At 40.0% G+C, this 13,501-nt stretch overlaps 1 protein-coding gene and 2 non-coding genes across 10 annotated transcripts in view; all 3 read left to right on the top strand.

Moving 5' to 3' along the window:
- PUM1 (pumilio RNA binding family member 1) overlaps window positions 1-13,501 on the top strand; it is a 77,636-nt gene that overhangs the window by 38,533 nt on the left and 25,602 nt on the right. For 5 of the 8 annotated variants that reach the window (XM_042793501.1, XM_042793504.1, XM_042793503.1 and 2 more), the window contains exons 8-10: window positions 4,265-4,358; window positions 5,647-5,763; window positions 11,615-11,766. In XM_042793501.1, the coding sequence (XP_042649435.1) occupies window positions 4,265-4,358; window positions 5,647-5,763; window positions 11,615-11,766 (363 nt within the window). The remainder of the gene's footprint in view (window positions 1-4,264; window positions 4,359-5,646; window positions 5,764-11,614; window positions 11,767-13,501) is intronic. The other 3 variants (XM_042793506.1, XM_042793507.1, XM_042793505.1) reach the window with 2 other exon arrangements.
- LOC116960350 lies at window positions 4,575-4,660 on the top strand. The gene has a single exon (XR_004406334.1). It is a non-coding gene; the product is annotated as a small nucleolar RNA SNORD103/SNORD85 (small nucleolar RNA).
- LOC116960347 lies at window positions 9,204-9,287 on the top strand. Its single transcript, XR_004406330.1, has one exon. It is a non-coding gene; the product is annotated as a small nucleolar RNA SNORD103/SNORD85 (small nucleolar RNA).

Genomic DNA, 13,501 nt, shown 5'->3' on the forward strand with positions numbered 1-13,501 from the left:
GCTCTCAGCCAGCTCATGCTGAGAATAAGCAAGGCTGGGCTGTTTAATAAGGACTGTTATTTTAAAGTTTCAGCTTTGTTGCAATAGTTGCTTACACCTACAGTAAATGCAAATGACAGGCTTTTGTAAGCGTAAGTGCTGTATTAAAGATAAGAAATTGCTCTTCTGCCAAATGTGACCTCTCAGCACACATTTGTTTAAATGGTTCACAGTTGTACTTATTTCCTTAATATATATTTTATCCAGCAGCCAGTGTTTCTTGGTATTCACTGTCTGCCAGTTATAGCCTGTATGAAAGAAATCTGTCCTTTGGCAGTATAGTTTTTTCCATTCAATTGTCAGAAGAAAATATGTCCTGAACAAAAGGATCTCATCTGTAAAAGTGTCTTTCTCGGTCCGTTGGGAAATGTTATATACTTTGAAGGGATTACAAGCAAGTACAGCTAAAAGCAATATTAAGAAGGGAAGGTCTTAGCCATGTGTAATCTGATTAGAGATGTCAGATGTTTATATTGCAGAAGAAACTGGCTTACAGAAATCTAATCTTACAATGTTCCTATAACTGTATAGCACAGACTGCGATGTTCTGGTCTCTTGGAATTCCCTTGATGAACTCCCCCATGTGTTGTAAATGCTACTTCATTTGTGTATGCATGTGAGAGAGGAAAAGAGCCTTGCTTTTTGAAATGTTGGGTGATCCGACTAAACTCCAAAACCATGTCAGTCATTTGTAGATTTTCACTCTGAATGTGATTTCTAATGGGCTAAAATGCTCTGTGCATACATTCTTATAAATTCAGCCTCACTTTGTAAATTCCAGTTAATACTCCTGTAAGAAGAGGTTTCTTTTTCTTTTTCCACTTACTAGAGAACACAATTTAACATAGTTTAACCTTAGTTTCATATTATCTAGTAGGGTTCCAGATAAGATGACAAAAAGCTATTATTTGAGTGTTTACTTTTGCTTTGTTCTTTTGGAATATAGTCTTTGCTGTCAGCAGATGGAGACAGTGCATTGAGGCTGTAATAACTCTTCCTAAATAGGTAGAGTTGATTCTTGGAGCTCATGTAGCATAGAGGCTTATCTGGCTAAGTAAAGCCTGAAATTGTTACCGTTTTTGTTGGCTCCCCTTCCTTGTATATGCTACAGGCAGTATGAAAGCTGCAGCTGCAGAAAGTTTTAGCTGTTCGCACTGAGTTTCTTCTCGGTAAGTTGAGTCTAGAATCTGGGTTTGCAGAAACTGCAGTTGAAAGTGGGCAGAGGGAGAGGTCGCTGATTTGAGTCACTGGTGAGTGCATGGCTTAGATACCAACATTTATCTGACCTTTCTTTAGAAGGGAAACTCTGTTAAGGTTTGAGAGGAGGTCTGCTGCAGACAGTAGGAATTCAGCCCTTCCTGATGCTTGTAACACAGTGTGAATACAGAACATTTGCATATGGTTTTAAAGAAACTCAAGAATACTGTCTGAGAAAGTAAGTGTCACTGAGTTGGAGCTATGTCTTTAGTTTTGGTTTTTTTTTTTGTTTTTTTGTTTTTTTTTTTTTGACTTGAGGATGCAGACATGCTCTCAGTGATTTTATTGAGCAGATGAAAGGACTCTGCCCAGCCACTCTGTTCCTTATTCTTCCCTTCTGTTATACCAGTAATTTTAGGTAAAGGAGCATCTTTTCAATCTTCCTCTTTGAGTCTTTAGGTAAACTTGAACAGCTGCTGACAGCAGCCATTTGCAGAGCATTTGGGATACTGTGGCTTGATTTCAGCAAAAAAAAATGCACAAAGCTTTTGTGGGTACTTCTTATGTCTGGAAGTCAAATTTAGCAGTCATCAGCTGTGCTCACAAGAGGGGAGAGAGAAAGCAGACAACAAAAAGTACAACAGCAGCAGGTGAAATAGTCATACTTTTGAGTAGCTGTGTATTTTTTTTTGCTAGTACTTCTAATTTAAAAATGGATCATTGGGATGCATTTGGGAGTTGTGGAAATTATCACACATGTAAACTGAGAAAAAGTATTTTCAGAGAAGGTGTTTTTTTGCCCTTAAGACGGGCAACTAATGATCCAACCAGACTGGAAAAACAGATCCCAGGGATGCAAAACAATATGAAAATTAAAGGATTTAGTGAAGTGTTGTAGGTAAAGAAAGCTGAAATATTGGATTGCTGAACTCGGTATAAATGTAGACCACAAAAACAAGGATGGCTGTTCTAGATGTGTCTATGCCCAGCAGTGAAGTGGTTTAGGGGAGGAGATTTTTTTTTCCCCATATCTGCTGATGCTGGCTAGTGAATGAGATGTTGCTGGAGTCTCCTACAGAGCCAGTATCCCTATTTCCATTTTCTGTAGGTCATGTTGTCCATGATGTCCTTGCTTTTCTAATCTAAAAATTGTCAGTAGAGCATTTGATCCAGCTACTAATGACAGATGATTAACAAAGATTACACCTCTTACAAGCACTCAACTTTGGGTACGCATGAAGTATTGTTGAATGACATGTTTAAAAAAGGGAGGGAGGAAAAAAAAAATGTATGTTCTGCATAAAGACTTGCCAGGAGTGTTTTATGGCCCTCCTGATGTTAGGTCCAGGGAGGTAATAAAGCAACTGTGGATTTGATGTGTTTCTCCATAAGCAGCATTATGATACTCCCTGGATATATGGAGGGGCCCCAACGTCTTACAGGGTGAGCAATCTTTGGGGAAAACAGTTGTGACTAGGTTTTTGGCGCACAGAAGATCAATTCTGGATCCCCTAAGTGATGAGTTTCTACATCTTATGTCTGATACTGATCCCTTAGATGTTTTTTTTTCTCCTCCTGAACTTGTAAAAAGCGAAAAAAATAGAGGTAGACTATCACCCATCTTTTTTTCAGATGTCTGCCTAAACAGCGCTGTTGCTCATCCTGCTCTCAGGAGAACCAACTCCAATTTTTGTCTAAAAAAAAAAAAAAAATAAACCAAGAAAAAAACCAGCCCTAATTTTCTAAATGATTCTGTGCTGCTTCTTGATGGTTGTGAGTTTCTGCCAAAAATTTGGGCAGAATTATTATTGCTGCTTCTGACAGCTGAAGTAGCTCACTTGTCTTGTCTGAAAGGAGGGCAGAGATAATAGGTGTGAAAATTGTATGGCATTTAGGCCTATTTTTTCCAAGTGAGTGGAGAGAGAAAACATTTATCACAGTGGTTTGTGAAGTTGTTCACACTTCAGAAATGATCACTTTTGGAAGTAAGTGGCAATGAACATTGCTTCTGGATAGTTTCAGAGTGGCTCTTCATCTTGGTATTCTTAAAGGTCTTAATTAGAGCAGAGCAATGGTCTGCTAATGGATTGATTCAGGGAGTGTTTCACTTGGGTGGAGACATAAGAAACTGGGGAAGTAAGCTTTTAGTAAGGACCTGGATGAATGAAAAAATAAGAGACCCTAAGCAAAAATACTTTAAGAATAATGTAATCCTCCCTTTTTTTTCTTATTGAGAATGACTGTTCTCAATAACACTGCTCATTGCTCCCTAAGATTGAAGAGAGCTGTAAGCTGGCAAATTTGTATATATGTTGGATGACTTAACCAGAAAATCCCCTGACTTATGTCTGTGATCAAAGAAGAATTTACACTTCTTGCCTGGATTCACGTAGGCGATGCTGGAGATGGGCGGCTGGCAGGTGAGGGAGGCATTTTGTCCAGGGGTTTGTGAGCTCCTGAGCCTGGCATCCCATCTGATGGCTCTTCAGCTGGTTCTGAAGCCATCTCAAGTGTATCATCTTTCCCACAGCTCACTCTGCAGCCCGCCTGCCGTCCCGCTTGCCACTTCAGACCATCTGGGAGAGTTGTATGGATTGTGTACTGGTATAACTGCGATTTCACTCTACTCGATGTTGTTGAAGATCTGGAAGTGCTTGTGGCAGTTACTAGTGATCCACAGGCTGCGGTTAGAGGTTGTGTGTTTGAGAAGGAGTTGGGGAAAAAATGGCTTTCAGGCATAGTGCAGAGAATAGCAGAGAAAACACTGGCTGTGGTTTAGCTGTGCTTCAGAAATATATTTCTTTTTCAGGTGAATTATCATGGGCAATTGATTTCAAAAGTGAGGGGGTTTGTTGTTGTTGGTTGTTTTTTTTTTTTTTTCCCAATTCCTTTTGAAATGCTTCCCTTTAAAGAGGAGTGTCTGTAGTTGTGAAAATAAATCTAGTGTAAAGGAATTGCTTTAAAAGGAAGTAAGGGAATGCTTTTTGTGCATGAGTAAAGGACCATATTTGTGCTTTTGTCCTTTTAGCTGTTCCAAAGACCGAATGCACTTGCTGTTCAACAGCTAACAGCAGCACAGCAGCAGCAGTACGCCTTGGCAGCTGCTCATCAGCCTCACATAGGTAAGTCTTGCACTTAATATATTACATTTTACTGAACTTCTGTTAATCCACAAAATACATAGGGAAAATATGAGGGAAGAAAGTTGGTAGGTTTTAGAGAATCCTAAATGTGTTTTTGCAACTGGTAATTGACACGCAAGCAGAAGTATGTTGCTTGAAGATTTACTTAAATTCTGGAGGTGCCTTGCACGGTTTAAAAGCTCTAGAGCATTCACGTCTGGCAGAAATGACACTCTTACCCTAGCTGAGAGTGCTGTTCAATAATGAGAGTGTTTTGAAGTACTTGCTTGCTCTGAGTGAGGCATGAATTAGGGTAAGTGGCACAGTGAAGTGAAGGAAAAAAAATGCACGATTCAATATATGTCTGAATGTGCTTCCTGTGGTTCAGCTGCCTGGGATCTGACTTTAAGTTAAAGATGTAATTTATGCAAACACATGATTCATATTCTTACAACAGTATAGATTAACTGGGAAGAAAGCACTTAATCCTGTGCATAGAAAACCAGGAGAACTGTAGAAGGGGCTACACATGGATGATTAAACTATTTTAGGGTTAAACGTTTCTAGCACAATAGGCAATTTAAGTGGTAGTTCTTCCTACCAGAAAGCCCCATACAAATGTGTTGGGACTCTCCAAACTATTTACAGTGCATTTGTGTGCTTATTGCTGTTCAGGGGTAGACCTGAATTAAAATGATTGAGCTTTTTAACTTACTCCCCTTCACCTCCCCTCCACACCCCTCTCTGTTTTCTCTAATGATTAAACTGTTCCCTTGCAGAGGAAGGTAATGCCTACAGGGCAGTGATAGTGCCCTGCAATGTTGCCTGGCACTCCTGAGCTCCTTCCAAACTAATTAAATGAAGTACTGGTATTGCATAGTGAGCATGGAACTCGGAAAGTAGGGGAAATTGGTTCTTGATCAACTCGCTATAGAAAATACAGAATAGTAAGAAGCCATTGGAGAATATTAATATCTAGCTGGTGTTAATAGTCACCTAAACAGTAAGGGTGTGCCTGTGCTGCAGAGACACCTGAGCAAGTATGGGTATATAGAGACCACTTCAGCTTTTCTTAGGGGCATTGCATCCATAGGATTAGGTTTCTTTTATGTAAACCATATCCTCTGTAGGTTGTTCTGTTAAGCAGTGGTTGCTCACTCCCTATAGAAAGCAACCTGTAAAAAGCTTAAAAGTACTAAAGCGACCTGAGTTTTTGTGTTTGCCAGCCAGGTAGCCAGAGATATTTTGGTAGGGCTTCAGTTCTAGTTAAGTTTGTTTTTACTGACAGGTATGTTTTCAGCAGGTTTAGCTCCTGCTGCCTTTGTCCCCAATCCATACATCATCAGCGCCGCTCCGCCAGGAACAGATCCGTACGCAGCCGGACTTGCAGCAGCTGCAACATTAGGTGAGATGCTTCCAGTTGTCTGTGTATTTGTGACCATTTTCTGTACCAAAACTGCTCTTAAGTCTGTGATTGTGGAAATGAAATATTAGTACATTGTGATCTCTGTGGATAATTGTATATCAGTAAGATGAAACAGAATTCGTCTTGGAAACCCTATTTTCTTTAGATGAAATGTGATAATTCTTGTATAACACTTGCTGTGGGCTCTTTCTGTTGAGGATAAACAGGCAGAGCAAATCTGAAATGAAACACTTGCAGACATGAATGTTGCTACATGTTTGGGTTTTTTTGGTAACTGACAGTAGTGAGAGATACCTTTGAAAATATACTTATTAAATGCTAGAAACATGGAGAATGTGTTTTCCTGCAAGAAAGTTATATCTTGTTGCTGTTTAGCCTGATTTACTGTAGTGCATCCTGCAAATGATGTCTTTCCCTTTTGCTAGAGCCTGTTAAGAAGTTATGCTTTTTAGGTTCTCTAGGTAAAAACATCCCATATCTGCTGTGAGGCTTAGACTATGAATATGTAGTTTTCCAGATGGCAGGCAAAGATGGTGGCTCTTGTCTTTGTGCAAGATCTTTCTCCTAAACGTTCATGTATCAGTTTCCAAATTCTTGCCAACTGTCATAGCCAAAATTGTTGTATCTTGAGATGACAGCTCGGTAAAACAGCTTATCAGGCAGTGTGAAGAACACATTGTACGTTGAACTTTTGCTGCGTATGCCATAAAGTTCTTGCCTAAACATTGAGGACAAAGGAAGAATGTACTTTCAGAAAAGCATTTTTGTAACCATGCTTTTCTTTCCATGAGCCACTGGGAGAGGAAGCCTTCTGCATTTTAAATAAAAACTGCTTAGTTCAGAGTAGTGGTGATTTTTAGTGAAACCTGCACACGGTTGCCACACCCCGCTTACAATTTATATACTCAAGGCAAATCTCTTCCACTGTGAGTTAACTTGTACCAAATCAAAACCATAAAATGTTGGTTATATGTGAATGTAGTGCTCTGCCAAACAGTGTTGTGGTTTGGTATGGGACTTTTTGGCATGTTTAACAGCTTTTACATAACCACTGCTTAGCTTTTAAGCTTTGAGGCCAGTATCAGGTCAAGCTGTGAAATGGGATTTTAGCAACTGTTGCCCAGTTGGACAGCATTTTTAGTGGATCATATTAAAGTACATAAAGAAGCAAGATTATCATTTGAAGATGGGCTTTGGACTTTTTGGCTGTTGTGAATTTTGCATGCTGATTGCTATAATAACAATGCAAGTTTAAGTTTAGGTAACAACATGCTGGCAAACAAAGGACGCTGATTAAATAAAGCCACAAGCTAGAGTACAGGGATATTTCTAATAGCCCAGGATTTGATAAACTATCATGTGATGATGAATGTGTGGCAGTGAATGAAGGACCTGAACTCTTGGTGGCTAATATAAGTAGGAAGCTTCAGTCAGGACTTACCAGGGAAGAGGTGCTAGAACATTAACAATTCCAGTGACAGTCTGAAGAGGTGCTCTGTAAATGAATGCTATAAAAGAGTTTCTGGTTGGCCTTTTTGCATCACCTCAGTGCTTCTAAAGCTAGTCCTCATTCTGGTAGCACACTGAAGTTCAGTGGAGCAGGAGGTCAGCATCTTGATGTCACAGAAAGACCACATGTAACTGCTGCCAGATCTGTAAGAAATGGCAAGTGTGTTTGCAACAACTTTCCCCCCCCCCCCCCCTTAGCAGTGTTAAAGCTGCCTGAATATCTGATTAGGGCTTTATAAATTTGAACTAGAAGTTAGCATACCCCAGGATACCTAAAGCATCCCAAAACTTGGCATCAGGTTCCCTACTTGAATAATTTTTAAAGTTTGACTCTTGAAAGCAAAACAAAAGAATGTGTAATGTGCTGCAATGTACTTAGTGTAACACCACTGAGAAATATGAATTACTTCATCCATCTCGTAGGTTTTGGACCCAAACAGCTAGAAATGGCAATATAACAAACTTCACTCCTTGTTGTTGTTTGTTTTATGAAAAGTGCCTTTTCTGTCCATCTCAGTTTGTTTCAAAAGCCTTTTCTCTGTAATGACCGATTGCAGGGCTGAAGGGGCGTGGGGCAATTTAGATAATTAGAGTTATGTATAAACTCAGAAGGCTTCCTTGATGCCTATGGGAGTGTTAGATTGGGGGGACTTGGAGAAGTTTATGAGGTGGAAGAAATGCATTTAGAGATGTTTGTAGTTTATTGTTCATAGTCTTAGAGTGGAGGGGAAACTTTTCTGTGTTTTATGGTGGAGATAATTCTGTCAATTAAGATTCTGTTGTTATGGCAGCTTTTTCATGATTGTAAGACTGTCAGCCCTGTGATAATACTCTTTTCTTCCCAACAATAATAGCATTTTAAAGAACAAATTTGAATGCAGAGGGAAAGGCTTCCTAGACTCCAGAAAAAAATCACTTGTGAGTTTAAACCATGAGGAAGATACTGCTCTCTTTAAAATATGTTGTGAAATTGCCTTCTATCATTTGAGAAAGATGTCACTCAAAGAAAAAAATCTTGCCTTTTGTAAGCCAAGTTGGGAAATGTTGATTCCCTCTGAGGTGGTGTGTTACAGGTAGAAAAGTGTTTTTTTCTTTGTAGAGAAGTGGATGCTGGGATAATCTGCATGCAGGAAAAACACAGTGCTCCTAGACTGAAGGTAGAGTTGGTCTGGATGTCTGCACTGTGCTTCACAAGCTTGGGTTTCTTAGAAGCCTCATTCATCTGGGGCTTCAGCTCAGAGTTGGCGACAGGTATGGATGCAGCATGCATGGTGCCTAGACCCGGGGCCGGGGGAGCACGTGCAGCTGGCTCTTCCCCAGCCGCCTGGGCCACGGTGTCATGCACGGGTGCTTCTCCTGGGTCTGTGCGGGCCCCAGGCACTGTACGGCAGGGTTTGCATGGGGCTGCACCACAGCTGTTGGGGTTCAACTCTTTCTCACCCTTCTCTGTACAAAGACACCACTTCGTGGATATCTGCAGTTGCCCGACTGATAACTGTGAAGTGATGAGCCTACAGGTCGCTAATATTTGATAAAGTTGGTATTTGCGGCCTTGTTCTCAGACTTGAGGTTCTTGAGGCCAGTTAACCTGGTGATCAGTACGTCCTCATCCTTCACAAGAGGGGGCTGGCTGTTCCTGCAGAGAGCTGGCTTCTGCTTACAGAGATTTGAGAGTGAAGGCTGAGATTAAAAGCAAAAATTTTGTTATGAACACACTTACAGATGGATTTGCTAATGTTTCTCGAAAGGAATATTTGTGGGTGTCTGTGGCCAATGTGTGAGACATAGCAGTGGGAATATTTGATTTCAAAGGCACTAGAATGTGCCTTCTTATGTATGTGTATCTTTAATAAGTGTAAAAGCAGGTGCAATATCTCCTGAAGTAAAGAAACACTTTGTGTGTCTTTAAGTCTGGCAATGATGACACACTTGCCCTCACTGAGAACACTGTTCAATAATGAGCTTCACCATGTGTTCAAATGAGCTGAGCCAGACTTGCAGCTCTTTTAAGCCTAGCTGCCTGCAAACTTCAAAGACTTTGTCTCCTCTTCTTTAAACACCTGAGGCTTTTGCAGATGTGATGAGCAACCTCTGACTAGGAAAAGAAACCCATCTAGACTATGCTTGTTTGATAATTAGAACTGAGATTAAAATAACCTGTCGAGATGCCCAAATTTTGCCCAGGTAAAGGGTACTGCAGCAACTTCCCAGTAGCCTAGGGGCAAACACAGACCAGTTACTTGCAGAAAATGGAGCTGTTGCAACCAACTATTTTCCTGTTGAGTGGAGGAGCACCTTAGCAGCTGGGGTCTGATCTGCATTGACTGAATACAGACAGGTGATAATCCACTGATTAGCTAGGTGTCTGTAACTACTTAGGTTAAGATAGGCAGTAGCGTTGTGGGACTGATTAATTTTCTGCAGTTTTTTTTCAGTAGCGTTGTGGGACTGATTAATTTTCTGCAGTTTTTTTTAATTTTAGCTACGACTGCTTGTGAATTCCCAGATTGGAAGGTAAGAAATAAGTGGTTGCTGCTCCAGGACAAATCTGAGTAAGACAGAGAAGTCATCTTCTCTGACTGATGGTACACAATAAATTCAGCAAGGGTGGATTTCATGGCAGAGCTTTAGTGTGAGATACAAATCTGACTGTTCGGTGTGTATCGCTGAAGTGCCTGGCCTTAGACAACAGGCTACCTGTACCATCTGCCTGCTGCACATAGAGCTGGGCGTGTGTGTGAATGATGCTACAGAGCCCTAAATTTGGGGAAAGCACAGTGGTTGAAAACAAAATAATAAAGGAGAATAACTGTTACACTTTTGAAATATGAACTTAATATTTGATTAAATATTAAATTAATATCTTGAAGTGTTGCTGAATCTCACCAGTCTGCAGTATTGATTGTGGGAGCAGGAGTTCATCCAGGCTGAGATCCAGACTGCTGCACAGTGGATTGCTTTTGCATTATGTAGTAGCTCATTTGAGACAAACAGATGTTACTGTATAAAAAAAAATAAAAAGAAAAAAGTACTTCCTGGATTTTTCTCCCTTGTCATACCCAAGCTTACTCTCAATAGTGTCTTTTTGCATCTTCTATTTTATTGTCATCCCTTATTTTGCGAGGGAATATTTTTAAGTCTCTTGCAACAAACACTCATAGTCTTTGTGTGTTATACTTGTTCTCCTTGCAGTGTCTTACTGTAAGACGTAACTAACAGCAGTACTAAAATGGCTTGGTTAGGACCATCAAATGCTAGCCATCTCCCTTAAAATAGAAGCTATTTTTACTCCATATAAGAACAAGTGTGTGGTTCAAATTCACAAAAGACTTGTTTATTCTACAGTGTCAAATACAACTGTGGCACTCTACCTTAAAAAGGCTAGCATGCCATAAGTTACTCCTACTGTGGGGAGGGAACCCGTGGGATAGGTGATGTATTTGAAACTTCTACTTTTCTGCTGACCTTTCCAAAAGATATAGAAAAGACATATTAAAAATATTATTGGATTCACATGTGTTATTTGTTGGGAGGGACTCCACCACTCAGTGCAGAGCACTCGCTGCTTCCTCAGCATTATGCCAACCAGAATTATTTAAAGATAGGCTGCCACTCTGCTATCACCAAATTAAGTGTGTGGTGTCCTGAGACTTGGTTAAATACAATGAATCTTCAAAAGTTATGCTTTTTCTCATGCTCTCCAAGATTATTTTTTTTTAATAAGTCTCTTAAGTTGGAGGAGGAGGATGGAGTGTGAAGAGATACAGGATCATACAGCCTCTTCTATGGTGCTTTGCATTTGCAAAGTAGGACTGAGTGGCTAGAAAAATAATATTTTAAACACTTGAGAATTGATGCTATCCAGATGCAAAGGGGTTTTTTTTAATTTATCGGGGAGCTAAATGTTAGATGTTATTGAGCTCTGAAAGTCAGCTGAGATTAGAAGAGACTTTTATATCTCTGTGCTTAAACAAGTTTCCTTCTCTTTTGGTTAGAGATAAAGTTTTTTTCCTTCACTATAAAATTAGAGCATAACAATAAAAATGTGGAATTTCAACAGGATCACGGGTAGCAGAATTTGACCTCAGCCAATAAGGTAAAAGCAAGTAAAGATGAAATTTCAGGTCTGACTTCTAAGCTTTTGAAAAAACTAATAATACAAATGCCAGAATCCCTCTGTATTTGCAAAGGATTTAAAGCGGATCACCTTGAAATAGGATTTGTTAAACCAAACATGATGAGCAGGTGTTTTTTGGCGACGGTTTGCTGTGTAATGCTTGTCACGCTACAGAAGCTCACTCTGATTCCCTTCGCATTTTAGGCCCAGCAGTTGTCCCTCACCAGTACTATGGAGTTACGCCCTGGGGAGTTTATCCTGCCAGCCTCTTCCAGCAGCAAGCTGCCGCGGCTGCCGCTGCAACTAATTCAGCAAATCAGCAGACCACTCAGCAAACCCAGCAGGGCCAACAACAGGTAAGGGGTAGGATGCTTGCCACATCAAGTCATTTACAGGGAACACAGCAGCTTTGAAGAATCCTGACTTTTTTTCAGTGACCACTCCTGACACTCAATTGTAATCGAGGAGAAGAGCCCTTGAACTCTCTTAAAAAAGGAGAAGAAACATCTATACATCTGTTATGTCATTTCTGCATCACAAACACAGAATATAGCACGCATATTTTTTGGTGATGAATTATTACGTGTTAATGCTTTGGAAAACAAATAATCTAATCAGTTTGTGAACACTGAGTGATGCAGTAGCAAACACGTGCCGTTGGCATGCGAGTGGAAATCATCATCTTGCAATTTGAAGGCCATGGAGATGATGATAATGTGTGTCAAATACTAAATGTCAGTAAGTATGTTCTTATCTTCAGGGTGGTGTCTAGTATAGGATGCAGTATAGTGAAGACTAGCTTTAAAGGGTCAAAATAACAGCAAAATTAATTAGTTTGATATCCAAGTAAGGACTTGAAGACAAAAGATGAGTACAAAAAGAAAACATTGAATTTGCTGTTTTTATAAGGTGAACTATGCAGCTGTTTTGCTTTAGTCTGCACAAAAATTTGGAGAATTTGACACCTAAAAGAAGAAAATTAAGTTAATGAAGGTTTTTCTTATGATCTACTGTTACCCCTATAAGTGTGTTAGAGGTGAATATTGAGACAGCTATCTTGTTTAAGTGGCATTTTGCTTTTTTTTTTTTTTTTTTTTTTTTATAAATGAAGGGGTCACACTGGGGGCTGATAAGGGGAACTTTTTTCTTTTGTTGAAAATTGTTATGTGTCTTTGTGATGAATCACTGTAAGTTCTTGTTCACTTTTGGTGGTTCTCCTCCCCCCTCGCCCTCCCTTGGAATTTAACTAGGTTAATTTTCCTAATTTCAGTTAGGTAAAATAAGCATTGTAAAAGTCTGGTGTTTAATCATAGTTGTACCTCTGATGCAGAAGACACAAATGTGAACCTAGCAGCTGCTGGAGCAGAAGGTGAAAACTGAAAGACTGGTATGAGAATTAATAGGGAACAATAATTTTCTTCCTTTACTATAACAAAAAAACATCCTGAATATTTTATGAAGTTGTATGGGAGTGTAGATTGTTAACTTGCTATTTAAATCAGTGCTTAAAAAAAAATAATCCAGACTTTCAGACTAAGCTGATGGTTGCTAAGCCTGTATAGTCAAGTTAAATGCTAGAAGGATGAGAGGCATCCCCCGTCCTTGTTCTGTTTCTTGTTCCCCTTGGACATGCAGTTGGATATAGTCTGCTGTTCTCCTTCCAGGCCTCGGAAGGGCCCGTAGGATGGATGTCAAGAACCAGACTCGGGCTTCGATTACCTGGTTGGCTCTCCAGCACAACCCCAGCTAGTTTGTCTGGTATTTGTTAAGTGCTGGTCCTCGTCTGACACTGGCTTTGTACAGTTTTATCGGCCTTTATCCCACAGCACTTCCTGCTGTGAAACAAAATGGTTCGTTATCCTACTGAAAAGTGAGTCGGCTCCTTTCTCATAGTAACACAGAGCCTTCCTTTCTGGTCCTTCTGTGTTTGAGAGAGCAATTGTAGAAGACAGCAATTGGCAGCTGAATTTATTAGCTTCTGGTTTGAAAACTAAAGCAAAAATTAGTGTTTGGTAGTATTATAAGGCCTTTTCAGATGATAAAAGCAGTGATGTTTCACACCAACGATTCTGGACCGGTAATCGGGAGAAC

This window comes from Tyto alba, unplaced genomic scaffold, assembly GCF_018691265.1.
Source record: "Tyto alba isolate M040663 unplaced genomic scaffold, T.alba_DEE_v4.0 Super-Scaffold_20, whole genome shotgun sequence".
NCBI lineage: Eukaryota > Metazoa > Chordata > Aves > Strigiformes > Tytonidae > Tyto > Tyto alba.